The following is a 17,105-nucleotide window of genomic DNA, read 5'->3' on the forward strand; positions in this document are numbered from 1 at the left end:
TTGTTTACCTTCTTGGTGTTGAGTTTTAGAAGTTATTTATAAATTTTTTATATTAACCCTTTATCAGATATATCATTGTTGAATATGTTCTCCCAGTCTGTGGGCTGTCTTTTCATTTTGTTGATGGTTTCCTTTGCAGTGAAAATACTATTTAAATAGATGTATTCCCATGTCTTTATTTTTCCCTTTGTTTTGTTCCCCTTACCTGAGGAGATATATCAAAAAATTTTTGCTACAATAAGTGTTTGAGAGTCTATTGCCTATGTTTTCTTTTCAGATTTTAATGATTTTCAGTCTAACATTTAAGACTTTATCCATTTTTTAGTTTATTCTTATGTATGATGTAAGGATGTGGTCTAGTTTAGTTTTTATTTTTAATTTTATTTAAAAAATTCAATTTAACAGGGTGACACTGATCAGTAAGAGTACATAGGTTTCAGGTAAATGTTTCTATAGCATTTGAACTGTTTATTGTGTTGCATATCCATCAGCCGAAGTCAAGTCTATTTCCATCATTGTATATTTGTCCCTCTTTAATCCCTTTATCCCACTTCCTCCCTCATAACACCCTTGACTTGGTAACCAATTCATTTTTATCTGTGCCCATAAGTCTCAGTTTTATATCTCACCTATGTGTGAAATCATATGGTTTTTAGCTTTTTATGATTTACTTATTTTACTCAGCATAATATTCTTAAAGTACATCCATGCTGTCATAAATGGCAATATATCATCATTTCTTATGACTGAATAGTATTCCTTTGTATACATGTACCACATCTTTTTTATCCAATCCTCTATTAAAGAACACTTTGGTTGTTTCCATGTATTGGCCACTGTGAATAATGCTGTGATAAATATGGGGAGGGGGGGTTCATGTGTCGCTACATACCAGTGATATTAAGTTTTGGGGGAAGATACGCAGTAAAGGGAATGTTGGATCATATGGTAGTTCTATTCTTAATTTTCTGAGAAACCACTATAATTTCTTCCATAATAGTTGTACTAATTTGCATTCCCAACAGCAGTGAATACAGTTTCTTTTTCTCCACAGTCTCTCCAACACTTGTTATTACCTGTCTTGTTGATAATATCCAATCTAACAAGGGTGAAATGATATCTCATTTTAGTTCTGATTTGCATTTCTCCAATAGTTAGTGAAGATGAGCATCTTTTAATATATTTGTTGGTCATTGATATGTTCTCTTGGGAGAAGTGTCCGCTCAGGTCCTCACCCCATTTTTTAATTGGATTGTTTGCTTGTTTGTTGCTGAGTTTGGTGAGTTCTTTATATGATATATTTTGGATATTAACTCTATCAGTACTGTTGCTTGCAGATATCATATTTCATTTGTTTGGCTGCCTTTTTGTTTTGTTGTTGGTTTCTTTTGCTGTGCAACTTTTTCTTTGATATAGTCCCATTCACTTATTGTTGACTTGACTTCCCTTGCTGTTGAGGTCAAATTTATAAATTGTTCTTTATAGCCAAGGTCCATGAGTTTAGTGCCTATGTTTTCTTTTGTATAATTTATTGTTTCAAATCTTACATTTAGGTCTTTGAGCCATTTTGAATTAATATTTGTGCAGGGGGACAAACTCTGGTCAAGTTTCATTATTTTGCATGAGGCTTTCTTTTTTTTTTAATTGAATTTATTGAGGTGACATTGGTTAATAAAATTATATAGGTTTCAAGGGTACAGTTCTATAACACATCCCATCCCTATATTGTAATGTCCCCAGACCCATCTATTGAAGAGGCTTTCTTTTCTCCATTGTGTGTGTGATTTTATTTCCAGGCTCTCTATTCTGTTCATTCATTTGTATGTCTTTCTGCCAATACCATGCTGTTTAATTATTGTGGCTCTATAGTGTAATTTGAAGTCAGGTAGTGTGATAGCTCTGGCTTTATTCTTTATCCTCAGGATTGTTTTGGCTATTTGGCCTTTTTTATGGTTCCATACAAATCTGGTGTTTTTGTTCTATTTCTTTTTCTTTTTTTTTTAATTTAGTGAGAAGAGGGGAGACAACAGACTCCTGCATGTGCTCTGACTGGAATCCACTGGGCAAGCCCACTAGGGGGCAATGCTCTGCCCATCTGGGGTCCTTCCTCTGTTGCAACTGGAGCCATTTTTTTTTTTAGCTCCTCAGGTGAAGACCATGAAGCCATCTTCAGCACCTGGGACCAACCTGGTCCAATTGAGCCATGGCTGCAGGAGGGGAGGAGAAGAGAGAGAGAAGCAAGAGGGGAAGGGGGGAGAAACAGATGGGCACTTCTCCTGTGTGCCCTGACCCAGAATCAAACCTGGGACATCCACATGCTAGGCTGACACTCTACCACTGAACCAACCAACCAGGGCCTATTTCTTTAAAAAATGACACTGGGATTTTGGGGTATATTTTTTGTATATTGCTTTAGGTAATATAGTCATTTTAACAATGTTGATTCTTCCAACCCATGAACATGAAATATTTTCCTATTTCATTGTTTTCCTTTTTAAAATTTCTTTCAATAATATATTGTATTTTTCAGAATATAGGTCCTTCACATCCTTTGTTAAGCTTATTCCTACATATTTTATTTTTTTTGTTGTTGTTGCAATTGTAAAAGGAATTTTTTTCAGTTCATTTTCTAAAGTTTCATCATTGGCATATAGAAAAGCAGTAGACTTCTGTGTATTGATTTTGCATCCTGCGACATTACTGTATTAGTTTATTTTTTCTAATAGTTTTTTACTGGAGTCTTTGGGGTTTTCTATATACAAGATCATATCATCTTCGAAAAGTGTTACCTTAACTTCTTCCTTCCTTATATGGATGTCTTTTATTTCTTTCTCTTGCTTGACTGCTCTGGCTAAAACTTTCAGAACTATTTTGAATAAAGGTGGAGAGAGTGGACAGCCTTGTCTTGTTCCTGATTTTAGAGGAATAGCCTTCTTTTTTCTCCATTTAGTGATATTATGATTTGTCATATATGAATTTTATTATGTTGAGGTAATTTATTTTTTAAAAAATTCATTTTGGAGAAAGGAGAGAGAGAGAAAGAAGGGGAGAGGAGCAGGAAGCAAAAACTCCCATGTGTTCCTTGATCAGGTAAACCCGGGGTTTTGAACCAGAGACTTCAGCATTCCAGGTCAAGGCTTTAGCCACTGCACCACCACAGTTCAGGTCATGGTACTTTTCTTCAATACCTATTTTATTGAGTGTTTCAAATATAAAGGGATGTTGTATTTTATTAAATGCATTTTCTGCATCTATTGATAGGATCATATGATTTTTGTTCTTTTGTCTTTTACACACATTAACCCCAAATAAAATTATGCACTCCTAGCTCCATCTAAGTCTCTACTTTCCAGGGGACCCAATTCACATAATATGCATCATGACATTGGCTGTTTATTACATTCTCAGTCTTAAAACTCTCTTCCAATTTTAGATAATTCCCTATTGTGTGACTCTTCATCAGTAGAAAGTCTTTGCCTCCCACTGCAGAAACTGAAGGAACAAATCTCTTCTCCAGCACACACTGAAACCTAAGGCATTAACATCTGACAATGGCTTGGCTAATTGAAACTACATATGAGTATTGTTTGAGGAGGTGACAACAAGAACACAGATATGAGCAGAAAGTTGTCCACAGGAGTGGCTATGGGCCAAGAATCCCATGGCAGTAGTGTTCAGGGCCCTCGATGTGTGCTGTGTGTAGTGTCTGTGTGTGTATGTGGGCAGGGGGGTGGCAATGGCAGCAGCAGCCCTTAGCTGATGGTTCTGGCTATTACCTTGGCTGATGTCCTCCTAGTGCTGTCTCTTTTTTTTCTTCCTCATATTTTTAGCCTAACATTCCATTGATTTTTTTGAGCTAGTCATTGTTTTTCCAGTATCCATCAAACTTTACTGCTTAAAATAGCCAAAGCTATTTTTGTATTGATTAAAAACATGTAGTAGCTTTCTAATTGGTCCTTTTTTTTTTTGTTTCACCCCCTCCTTCAGTGTATTTATTATACAACAGCTAAATTGAGCCATTTAAAATATCTCAATAAACGTTACCTCTGCTCACCTCTGCCCCACCCCCACCCCTGCAAAAGGAACCTCCGGAATCTCACTCAAGTCTCCGTTCAGCCTGGCACTTTAACTCTCTACCCTCATCTCCATTACTCTTACAGACTGTCTTACTTCATTCCAGCCACTTGTGTCTCCTCTTGGATCCATGTATACACACACAGCCTTCTGTCTTAGACTTTGCTGTTTTTTATTATTCTTCCAGGAACATTCATTTCCAGATAATCTGTACAGTTTTCTCATTATTGCCTTTTGAAACCACCCATGATCACCAATTTAAAATTTCAATCCTGGAATTCCCTAACCCACTTCCTCGGTTTGCTTTTCAAACATATCATTTGTTTATTTACGATATTTATTTTTAATTATCTATTTTCCCAACTACAATGTAAGCTCCACAAGGGCAAGAATCTTGTCCATTTACTCACTGATGTGTGCCAAGTAACTGAAGAGTGTGCTGGCCTATGTTGGATATTCAATAAATATTGGTTGAATAAAATGAATTATATAGGAAAGTTTTCATCACTGAGCAAGTTGGTGAAACTTAGATATGGAATAACAGAGCTATAAGCAATTTGACTATTCTTCCAAATGGATTGGAGAGTAGTTAGAGTTGGAAGTTATAATAAGAACAACCAGGGAAGCAAGTTTAAAAAGGAGAGATGATGGGGAGGAAGTAGGTTTAGATGATGGGGAGGAAGAGATAATGAGCCAGCAAGATAGATGAAGCTGGAGTATTATATTGTAAGTATGGCTCAATCAATGAGAAATCTTTGGTGGTGAGCTGGAAATAAAGCTACTTAATAACAAGGTAGGGAGCCTGACCAGGCAGTGGTACAGTGAATAGAGCATCAAACTGGGATGCAGGGGACCCAGGTTCGAAACCCCAAGGTCGTTGGTTTGAGCGTGGACTCACCAGCTTGAGTGCGGGGTCGCTGGCTTGAGTGTGGAACCATAGACATGACCTCATGGTCGCTGGCTTGAGCCCAAAGGTCACTGGCTTGAAACCCAAGGTTGCTGGCTTTAGCCCAAGGTTTCTGGCTTGAGCAAGGGGTCACTAGCTCTGCTATAGCTCCCCGGTCAAAGCAAATATAAGAAAGCAATCAATGAACAACTATGTTGCCACAACAAAGAACCAATGCTTCTCATCTCCCTCCCTTCCTGTCTGTCTATCCCTATCTGTCCCTCACTCTGACTCTCTTTGTCTTTAACACACACACACACACACACACACGGTAGTGAAAAAAGGGCATTTTAAGTTGTTTGCTGTGGCCTATCGGTGTTACACAAATGATACACAATAAACATGCCACACTCAATAGTATTGAACTCTTTGATGCCTTTTTTGGGGGGTGGGGGATATGAGAATGAAGTAAAAGGAATGTGACTCATATTTTGGTCATGATCAGGGTAAAGACAAAGGAACACTATAAAAGCATGGAATCTACAGAAAGAATTTGGTACAGACGTAAACGTAGCCAGAGGAGATTAAGTGAAGGAAAAATCTTCAGGTTTTTGCTGAAATGTTGGACTGGGCATTGCTTTTCTACTGCATGTAAAAGATAAGCAGGCCTATATTTTCAGGTGACTCTCGCTGACCTGTGGCCCATGACAATAGTAAATAATAGTGCCTTCTCTAAGGGTATTGAAAGAATTTAGGGAGATGAGGGAAGGTGTCCTTGTACACTTGGGATAATTGTTCTCCTATGGTTTCTTCTGCATGTAGGGGGCGCTCAACGGGCCACCAGGCAGAGCTCATAAGTTGGGGGAATGTTGCCAAAGCCTGAGACTTTGGGTGTGATATCGATGTCAGCAGGTGAAACCAGCGGGTGTAGGGAGAAGTTCTGAAGGATGGAGGTCAAGTAGAGGAAGAGTTCCATGCGGGCCATGGCCTCGCCCAGGCAGATACGCTTTCCTGTGAGCACAGTGGAGGACAAGAGGGTCGGTCACACTTGCACTGGGAGGATGGAGTCATGGGCAGTCTTCTGACCCCACAACCTGTCTGAACCTCAGCTACTTCCTCATCGTCTCTGAGGTCATGATAGCACTCACTTTATAGGGTTATTTTAAAGATTGAGCGGGTTCCTAGAGTTACTGTCACTTAACACATGGCAGCTACTTCTCTGATTGTTTGGATTCCATCTGATTCCAAGACGGAATGGTTACAAAGGAACCTCAAATATGAACATTCTGTTCAACTTCTTAAATGCTTATCAAAAGCCTAATTGGTGCCAGATACTGGTAAGGGGGGAAAAAATAAAAGCACACACTCAAATAGTGTCAGTCACCCTTCCAATGGTTTGAAGAGATTAATCTCCATTGTATAGACAGGGAGCTCAAGTAACTCTCTTATTAGTCTCACTGCTTTTAAATGGTGGGTTGCATTTTTTTTTCCTAACAATTGATCATTTTTGAATTACAATGATGTATGGGACTAATTCAGACTGCACATTTCAGACAGATCAAATAACTGGGAAAACCTAAAATAGTTTATATTTGGTCCTTAGCAGAAAAAGTTTGCTGATCTCTATATAGTACTATTACTTATCTAATTTTAAGAGCCAAGGATTCTAATAGTCTATGATTCTGGGATTCTGGGATTCTTTGAAATAGCACTCAACTTCCCTTTCAAATCTGAACCAAATATAAGCCAATGGTTGGAGGACATATAAAGTATGTTCCTGGCAGTGAGTGGGTGGAGGGGACTCAGACCATAAAAACCTACCAGAAGAAAAAGGAATAAAGGCTTCATTCTTCTTGAAGCGGCCCCGCTCATCCAAGAAGTGCTGGGGATAGAAGGCATCTGGATAGCGGAAGTATTTGGGGTCTTTAAGGACAGAGCCAAGCAGGGGAAACACATCAGTGCCCTGGGATGAAAATAGGAGTAGTTAGGAGAAATTAGTATTGGAACATGGGGTAAGGAACCAGGAGGAGAGAGGGGTGTGATGGAGGGAGAAGGAGTGCATTCTACCTTGGGCAGAAGGTAGCCTCGGAAATGAGTGTCCCGAATGACATTATGTGGGACACCCATGGGTACAATATCTGTCAGTCTCTGTATCTCATGGATCACGGCATCTGTGTAGGGCATCTTGGCTCGATCATCCACACTTGGTATCCGATGTGGTCCAATCACCTGGTCAATCTCTTCATGGATCTTCACTGCAAAGGGCCATAAAACAACAGACAAAGACACAGGATATATTTCTAGGGACCAGGATTGGGCCATGGGTTTATATCTTCAATATTGTATTCCCCCATGTATAAGACACACCTTAATTTTGGGGCCCGAAGTTTGAAAAAAAAATGTATTACATAGTTATTGAACTCAAGTTTTATTCATATAAAATTCATACAACTCCTCATTGCTGTCAAAAGTCCCATCCATTAGCTTGTCCTCATCTGTGTCTGATGATGAATCACTGTCTTCAAAAATGAGCACAAAAACAAGCGTGAAAAAGTGAGAAATGCAAGTAAAAAAACCTACAACCACTGTATAAGATGCACCCAGTTTTTAGACCCCAAAGTTTTTGAAAAAAAGTGTGCATCTTATACATGGGAAAATACAGTATCTGTGGACCCTGAAGGAACAGGTCATGTGTTTTTGTTTGTCTCTTTATTCATAACATCTGACACATTGGTGGGGTTGGTAAATATTCATCAGATCATTGGGAGGCACTTAGCCTGGAGCCTTGAATGCCATTTGGGATGTGTGGTCTTTATCTTGAAAAAAGCAAGAAGCTTTGGAAGGCTGATGAGCAGGCCAGTGTCCTAGTCCTAGCTAGGCTTTCAAACACAGAGTTTCAACAAGATGGAAAAGGAGCACAAAAGATAACTAGGTCAGAACTGGGCAAATGACAGCTGTTACATGACAGTGATTAAGAACAACATTGGTGCAGTCATTCCTCTTTGCAATTCCTGGATGATAAACCTTAAGAAAAATGACTTTGCCTTCTGAGAATCTCTCTTCAAAGTAGATGTTATGGTCTAACAAGCTCTTATAATTGTAAAATTTACGTAAAATCCAGTATGTAAGTAACTAAGACAGTTCCAAGCATATAGAAAGTGTCCATTGCATAATTGAATTCTTGGATTAGTAAAAGACAACTTGGACAATGAAGAAGAGACTAAAAGAGTTTGAGTGGAAACAAGTTAGTCTTTCCCTTTGTCTATAGTAAAAAAAATTGTTGGCTTGTTTTGAACTGCATTAGAAGGAAAAGGGGTGACATTTGGGGATTTTTCTTAAGCAAGTAATGAGATTCCTTATTACTGGAAATATATACTTAACCAAACCAAATTTCAGTTTATTGGGAATGGATTCTATTTGATTCTGACATTATACTCAGCTACATAATGGCCATAAAAGATAACCACTTTCTAATCCCTGAAAACTGTCAATGTGACTTTATATGACAAAAGGGACTATACAGGTATAATAAAATTAAGGATGTTGAAATGGAGATTATCCAAAATGATCAAGATTGGCTCTAAATATAGTTAGAACTGTCTGTAAAGAAGAAAGCAGTAGGGTCAGAGTAGGGAAGGAAATGTGACAACATAATCAAGAGAGATGTGAAGATCTTTGCTGCTGGCTTTGAAGAAGAAAATACCATCAGCTCAGGAATTCAAGGAGTACAGCTCTAGAACCTGGAAAGGCAAGGAATCAAGTTATACTTCAGTTCAACCCAGTGAAAGTCTATTTGAATTTCTGAATTCCAGAACCCAATGATAATAAGGTTATGTTGTTTTAAGCTACTAAGTTTCTGGCAGTTGATGACAGCAGCCATAGGCAACTAACACAGGCACTAAGTAGAAGAGTAAATTAAATGGCCTTCCAAGCCTGGAGCTCACAATTCTATTATATATCCTGAGATTCTACAGTGTGAAGAGTCTAAGGCCATAGGGTTGTAAGGTTTCAAAGTTTTGTCTTCTTTCCTGTTGAGAGTGGGAGTCACCTGGTAAGCAGCTCAGGTGGACACTCACCCTCCACTTCAGGATGCTTCATCAGCAGGAGCAATCCATAGCGCAGTGTAGAGCTCACAGTCTCTGTTCCAGCAAAGAAGAGGTTGAGAGTAGTGAGGACCAAGTTCTTCAGGTTGAATTCTGTGTATGGGTTATTTTTATCCTGAAAATGAGAGGAATAAGAACTGTTCACCGTTTTCTGTCTTTATCTTCTTGTTTTTTCCTTTGTGTATGGGAAAACCGAGTGGGTATCTGGGAAAGGAAATAGCCAGAGCAAATGTTCTGATTCAAGCGTATGCCTCGCATGTTAGAGGAACAGCAAGGAGGACAGTGTGCTTGGACTGGAGTGGAAAGAGAAGAAAGTAGAGATTGCCTTGTTAGATTCAAATTGTTCTATGACATGAGGGCATATAATTTTAAACTTTCAAGTGCTGCTGTTTTATATTAAAATATATAGTTCTAAGAATCTATGATAGGCCTGACCTGTGGTGGTGCAGTGAATAAAGCATCAACTTGGAATGCTGAGGTGGTCAGTTTGAAACCCCTAGCTTGCCCGGTCAAGGTACATATGGGAGTTGATGTTTCCTGCTCTTTCCCCTTTTTCTCTCTCTTCCCCCTCTCTAAAAAAAATGAATAAATAAAAAAGAATCTATGATAAAAGTATTAAGCTTCTAATTTCTACATCTTTATGCTTTTAAGTTTAAATTTTAAACTCTTAAGTATAAAAACTTTACATGTTTAAGCTTCTCAGATTCTAAGACTCAAAAGACTCATCCTACATTTCTAAAGCTGTAAGTCCCTGGCAGCTATAATCATATGTGATTAGAAAGATGTAAGGTTTTAAGTTTCCATATTCTGAAAATTTAGGTTCAAAATTTATTTTAAAAGTGTAAGAGTTTATGCCTTTACAGTCTTTGGATCTCATCTATAAAACTACACCGTGTTTGCATTTTTTTTGTCTCTACCATGTCTACAGGTGAGTGTAAAGTTGCAGGCACTAGAGATTAAGAAGATGGGAGGAAAGGGTTGGGAGAAGAGGATGAGGTACCTGGTGCATCTTGATGAGGAAACAGTCAATGAAGTCTCGAGGATTCTGTGAGTCAAGTGATTCCTCATTGATCTTGACCCTAGAAGCAATGAAGTCCTTGAGCTCCTCTATTAAGTAGTAGATGTGATTGTGTCTTCCTGGCAAATATTGCATGATTCCAGAATACATGTCATATAGCTGTGAGGAATAGGCAAAGAGAATTTGTCAGCAATGGGCACCCAAGGCCAGTCTGGGCTAAGTCTGAAGGGAGGTAGCTGGACTCAACATCCAGCACTGGCTCTGGGAACTAGGTGAGTCCATTTGCTTCTTGGAGACTCAGGGCATATTAATACTTGTCTTCTGGGGTTGTGGGATGTATTAAGTAAGATAGGCAGGTAACTAGTTATTTGAGACTGAGGGCGGGCAGAGAGGTGGCTGGTGAGACCTGTGCCCAGGGTGTGCTCATCTCAATGAAACTCTCATTGATCAGCTGCAGCAACTTCAGGAACTGCTTGTCATCATAGTCAAAGCGGCTTCCAAAGACGACGGAACTGATGACGTTGGAAACAGTGCGGCTCAGGAAGAAAGTGGGTTCGGTAGGAGCACCTGGGTGGTGGAAATTGTCTGTTAGAGGCAATAATCAGGAGCATTGTATGTGGAATCATTTAGTCATGGATATGAATTCTGACTGCCCTGCTTAATAACACATGTGCATTATTTCATTTTTTTTATTTTGAGTGGATTCCTAATATGATAATTGGTTTAGTAACCACTTGACTGGTTCATGAGATGTCAAGATACTTATCCATGTAGAATGCTTAACACAGTTTTTGCCATCCACTAAATAGTTAAAAACAAAAACAAAACTGCCTGACCAGGCGGTGGCGCAGTGGATAGAGCGTAGGACTGGGATGCGGAGGACCCAGGTTCGAGACCCTGAGGTCGCCAGCTTGAGCACAGGCTCATCTGACTTGAGGAAAAAAAAAAAAAAAAGCTCACCAGCTTGGACCCAAGGTCGCTGGCTTGAGCAAGGGGTTACTCGGTCTGCTGAAGGCCCACGGTCAAGGCACATATCAGAGAGCAATCAATGAACAACTAAAGTGTCGCAACAAAAAAACTGATGATTGATGCTTCTCATCTCTCTCTATTTCTGTCTGTCTGTCCCTATCTATCCCTCTCTCTGACTCTCTCTCTCTCTCTGTCCCTGTAAAAAAATAAAATTAAAATAAAAAAAGAAAAGAAAAGAAAGAAAAAAATTGCTAGAGGAGCATAAACATTACTTTTTGGTATTTGTAGTTAATTGTGTTTGTGCTGGAGAGTCACAGATTTGGGAAAGGAGTTGTAGTAAGTGATACATTTTTTAAAAATAGATGACTGGAGTCTGTCTATATCTATAAATGATTCCATTTGGCCTATTAAGAAAAAGTTTCCTTGGCCTCACCTTCTCCTTCTGTAAAACAGGATGTTTGTCAGGTCAGTGGGTTTGAGGATGACTTTACCAGAAAAAAAAATGCCCATATTCACAAGTATATAATTTTTCAAGTAATTTCTGGAGGTACATGGATATTCAAAGCCTTTATGTAGACCATTTAACATCTCTGGAGCTCTAGGTGAGGAATATTTGATTTAGAGAAATTATCACAATTCTTGTCTCTTAACTACTCATTTGTTTTTCTCAGCCTCTGCTTCTTTTTTCTCTAGACCTCAGTGGTTCCAAATTTTATTTTCGAGTGGGGACTGGATTCTTTTAAAAATAAAGTGAAATGAGTATAAAGTTTCAAACTCTCAAGATGAAAAATTTCTAAAGCTCGTTTCATAACAATGTGAATATACTTAACACTACTGAAAAATATCCCTAGAAATGGTTAAGATGGTAAAATTTTATGTTATGTGGTTTTTATCACAATTGTGTGTGTATTTACATATCTATATTTATATAAGTAATTCAATTTAATTCTGTCCCCAGGAAAAGGCACAAACTGACTTTTTGCCAAAGTCCGCATTATGGTATCAGGAGCTCACAAACTCCCTGAGATCCGTTGATTGAAGTTTCTGGACAAGTGGTCTCTAAGGGTTCTTAATGTTTACTTTTAATATGAAATCTGGCTAGAAACCTTGGTAAATTCTTAATCTTTTTAATTCTCTTTCATTCATTCAAGAGCTCTCCGCCATCGTCTGCAGTTCTCTTCTAATGACTAAGCTCTCCACAAACACCCACTTTGTAGCTTCCCCCACCCTTGAGGCCCCCATACCCTTGGTCTTCCGTAATTCCTCTAGTAAGAAGCCAGCCTCCTCTTGGATCCGCTCCTCGATGCTGCGCTTTCCCATCCCGAAGTCCCGAAGAATGGTCAGGGAGAAGCGTCGGAGAATCCTCCATCGTTCTCCATTAGCTAGAGCTACACCTGCCAAAATCACGGTGTCAGGCCTCTGCTTCCCCCTCCTTTCCTGTGTCCAACTTTTTACTAGACAAGGATGGGGACAGATTATGAAAGTCCTAGATTCTGCTTTTAGAGAAACCCCTTCCAATTCCCCAGGTTTGATAGGCATCCTAAAGTTTCCTACATTTAGGATCCTCAAAAACAGTCTAGGACTTAGGTGGAAGAATAGGAATCAAATTAGGAATGATTGAGGAGATCAAGGAGAATTTTCTTCAGGATTAAGACCTGGAACTGAATGAATGGGATGGATACATAAGAATGTGGAAAGAAGTATAGGTAGAATGCCATATAGAGTACCTTGGAATGCAAAGAATATTTTTGCTTTCTATATAGCATTTGGATTCTTTAGACATACACATATGTGTACACAAAAGTTCACACCTGTACATCAATATGCCTACACAAAAAGTTATCATTTAGTTAAAAACATTTAGAAATTATCAGGTGTTCATGAATTGGTGAATTAGTATTTAGAAATTTAATGAAATAATTTTGGTGGATTAATGAAAGGAAGAGAGTTTATGACAGTCATTCCTGGATAGAAGGAAGATTTAATGGATGAGTGAAGGGTTTATGGATGGTTTGAGATGGATGGAGGATGAACAGAAAGATTAATAGATGGATGAATGATGGGTAAATGGATGGAGGTAATGATGGATACATAGATAAATGGAAAGTTAATTGAAGCTGTATAGATTAATTGGATAGAAAGATATTTGTAGAAAATCAGTTAATGAATGAATTTTTGATGGATAAATGTATCAGTGGAAAATGGACAAATGGAAGGAAAAATATAGGGATAGGTGAATTATGGAAAGAATATGGAAAGTATGAGGCTTCTTGGAATTGAAAAGTGTAGGCAGTTAGAGATTGATGTATAGGTAATGCTGGAAAGGTATCTACTTAACTCCAGGAGGCAGAAATCTATGGGTTGAATCTGTATGTATGTGTAGGAAAATAAGAAGTAAGGTTGGTTATGAGGGCTTCAGTGGGTACACAATGTAACTAATCCACTAAAAATAGAACAGAATTAATGCAGCAGACACTCTAGAGTCAGATAGTTTAAAATGGTTCTGCCAATTACTGTGTGATATTACCTAACCCTCAGCTTCCTTATTTGCAATATTAGTAAGACATTAATAGTTCTTTCAAAGGATTCAATGCAATAATTCATGTGGTGCACTATATCAAAGAACCTGGGACATAGGTAGTACATTATAATCATTTTGTTTCATTGCTATTATTGTTGTTGTTACTTACCATGACCTTGGAAGTTTCGCTCTATTGAAGCCAATTCTCCTCGACCACTGAACTCATCTGCTCGGTCTACCAGGGCCTCCTTCACCGCTTCATGTCCACACAAAATAACTACTGGCCGGGGACCCATGTACACAGTAAAGACAGGGCCATATTTCTCCCTGAGCTGGGAGTGAAGGAAGACACAATAAAATGGGACTGATTGGAGCACTAAGTATAGACAATCAAGGATTTTAGAAGGTGGAGATTTCAAGGGAATACAAATGTGGAAAAAACAAATAAAGATAAGTCCTGGACTTAGAAGGACTACTGAGAAAAAAGCAGAGATGCCTTGATTCTTGTGATCCTGAGCAAGACTCCCCAGCACCCCCATATAAGCCTTAGTTTTCTCATCTATGAAATGATGAACCTGGATGAGATGAACCCCAAGATCCATGCTTCTCTCTCTGAAGCATTAAATTTTTAGAATCCTAAGATTTCATGATATTCAGTCTTAAAGCTTTAAGATAACTAGACTGCATGCGTTATTGTGTTTAAGGATATAAAGTACTGTAAGTCCAATGTGCTTGGATTCTGTCTTTCCAAACAGGTGATACATGTATTTGTTTATAAAATTAGTTTCCACCTCTAAGAGAGAAGGTAGACAGACTCACCTTCATAAAAGACTGAAAGGTGGCATTTGTACGGATTTGTAACAGGTTCCCCAGGAAGGGTATTGGTGTGGGACCTGGGGGCAGCTTTCCTCCCTTGTTGATCCTCTTCCAGGCAAGGAGGATGAGCAGACAAGACAAGCAGAGTGCCAGAAAGATGGTGAAAGCCCCTTTCAGCTCCATAGTGCTAGGTCGAGGGATTGTATCCAGGGCATCAGATCCTGCTCCTGCCTAAATACATTCTGGGAAGTCAGTGGTATAGAAATATGAACACCCTGGGATTCAAGTTTTCCGGGTATGGATACCATCAGAGAAGAGATTGCTTTGTGTGGGGGGTGGTTATATAATGGATAATCTCCAATGTGAATAAAGGAAGATTGAATTCACCTGGCTAACTCCACTGGAAACCTTCCCCTTTCTTCATATTTCTAGTCCTTCAGTTCTTCCTCAGTTCAACGCCTTGTTCAACATGTCTTGGTAGGGTGTGGGCAGCACTGAACATCATTTTTAGGCTACTTCATTTAGGAATCAAAGATCTGGATTCAAATTTCAGCTTCATCTTTTCTTCACCCAGCAAGTTTCCCCATCTGTCAAACGGGGTAACCAAACTGTTTTAGAAAGTCTTTTCCCTTTGCCAGACCCTAATTAGTCAGTTTTAAAAAAATAATAATAATAACAGTGAGATGAACATTTAGAAGAGCAAAAGAAATAATTTGATTGAAAGGGTTTTACTTGACAAGTTCTCTTGTTTACACTTAAGGTGATATTAAATAGTAAAAATCAAAGATTACTTGTGTTGGTTTATTGGAACTTTGCTAGTGTGTGTGCGCACGCACGCGCACATTCATTTTCAAAGTCTAAGATGTAGAGACCAGCTCTGAACCTCAATCTCTAGAGAAGACCACTATAGAGGTATGACCTAGTGATTGTTTTCTGTAATAATGCAAATAAATGGTTTTCAACAGTTTTTGTATCAAATATTTGTAAATCTTTGTTGTCCTGAAATAGGATTCCTGAGTATTATATCCTATTTATACATATTATTAAAAAAAATCCAGTGCCTTTCTCATGTGTCTGGATTCTTAGACTTGGAAATTGAATCTCTTAGGGAACTCACAGGTTTTGAAGTAAGCCTTGGCTGGCTGTGCTGAGGCAGCCTGTATCCAGAAATGGTGGGAATTTGGGGAAACTGAATTACTCACAGAGCACCACCTTCTGGATCTTGGATCTCCTGTTAGGGCATCTTTTGTGGAGTAAGAATCAAATTTAGGTTGCCTCCTTTGACTCCTCCAGTGACTGCCTCTCTTTTCTTCCATTCTGATCCACACACACTTACAACCCATTGAGAACTAGTCTTTTAATTATCCATGATGGTGTAGATAGAAAAGGAGAGAAAAATTATCCTTAGAACAGCCAGCCCCTGTCACCATCCCACCCCAGACACATAAGCACAATAATCTGTTGTTTTCTACAGTTTCTGGGAAGTGATATACGTAATTTCATACCATAATCTATATTAGGAAGTCTCCCTGGAGACTTTTCCACATCTCTTCTCATTATGAGGTTCCAGCTTGGTGTTCCAGCCTAGAACCACATCAAGTCAGAGCTTGAAAAGACCTTTGAAATATTTCTAGCTCAGAGCTCCCTCTTTAATTTCAAACGTATGCTAGAAAATGCAACAGTGTCATTATCTGGGGCATTTGAGATTTTGTCTTGCTTCCTGACAACTGCCATCAGTTAGGTTCAAATAAAATCTTTTTTAAATTCTTTACAGGTTTGAACGTTCTTACATCAACATCTAAGAACACGTTATGGGAGCTGTTTTATGGGATAGTTCCAAGATCAATCTAAACAGCCTCCCTAGGCTAGCGTTTTTCTAAGATACTGTGTTTCTCAGAATCTGTTGTTCTGAGAATTCCACAATTTTATGATTTTAAGTTTTCAGTGGCTTATGCATTCTTCTCATAGGGAGTGGGGGATCAGCTTTAGAAAAATAAGGAGTTGTAGAGAGAGGGGCTCAATGACCTTTCACTTCCTCGTGGATGTTTGCATCAGGAGCAAGAAGATACCAGCCGAGCTGTTGCTTTCAGTCCCAATCAGAACCAATTTATAGGGTCTCATGAAACAAATTCTAGAAAGTGAATCTGCTACAGGGGTCATTCTTCTATTAGAGAATAGGAAGTCAGAATAGGCTTCTGAATTTCTTTCCTTCCGCTCATGACAAACACCAAAATACAGACCCAGTTTCAAAGAACACCAACAGAATAAATACCAAAACAACCATATGTAAGTCTATTATATTCAGACTTAAAAAAAAAAGACAAAGAAAGCCTTTAAATAAAGGTTAATATCATTTTTGATAAACATAGATGCAAAAAAATCTTTAACAAAATATTAGCAGGCCACCCTGGCCAGGAGGCTCAATGGATAAAGTGTTGTCCTGGTGCACCAAGGTAATGGGTCTGATAACTGGTCAGAGCACTTACAAGAAGCAATAAATACACAACTGAATGGAACAACTAAGTGGAACAATGAGTTGATGCTTCTCTCTCTCTCTCTCTCTCTCTCTCTCTCTCTCCTTTCTCCTCTCAGTCAATGGAAAAATTAAAAAAAAATTAACAAACTGAACCCATCAGTACATTAAAAGGATCATACAACCCGATCAAGTGGGATTTATTCTTGGAATGCTGCAGAGACCAGCTCTGCCAAGAACAGTTC

General features: G+C 38.7%; 1 protein-coding gene across 1 annotated transcript; it reads right to left on the reverse strand.

Moving 5' to 3' along the window:
- Positions 1 to 5,406: 5,406 nt before the first annotated feature.
- On the reverse strand, positions 5,407 to 14,602 carry LOC136380901 (cytochrome P450 2G1). The gene is made up of 9 exons (XM_066349142.1): positions 14,391 to 14,602; positions 13,741 to 13,903; positions 12,295 to 12,444; positions 10,488 to 10,648; positions 10,064 to 10,240; positions 9,037 to 9,178; positions 7,028 to 7,215; positions 6,782 to 6,923; positions 5,407 to 5,971 (listed from the first exon to the last, which is right to left on the reverse strand). The coding sequence occupies exons 1-9, from the start codon at positions 14,568 to 14,570 to the stop codon at positions 5,790 to 5,792; spliced, it is 1,485 nt and encodes a 494-aa protein (XP_066205239.1). The 5' UTR covers positions 14,571 to 14,602; the 3' UTR covers positions 5,407 to 5,789.
- Positions 14,603 to 17,105: the final 2,503 nt, after the last annotated feature.

Source organism: Saccopteryx leptura, chromosome 9 (assembly GCF_036850995.1).
Source record: "Saccopteryx leptura isolate mSacLep1 chromosome 9, mSacLep1_pri_phased_curated, whole genome shotgun sequence".
NCBI classification, from domain to species: Eukaryota; Metazoa; Chordata; class Mammalia; order Chiroptera; family Emballonuridae; genus Saccopteryx; species Saccopteryx leptura.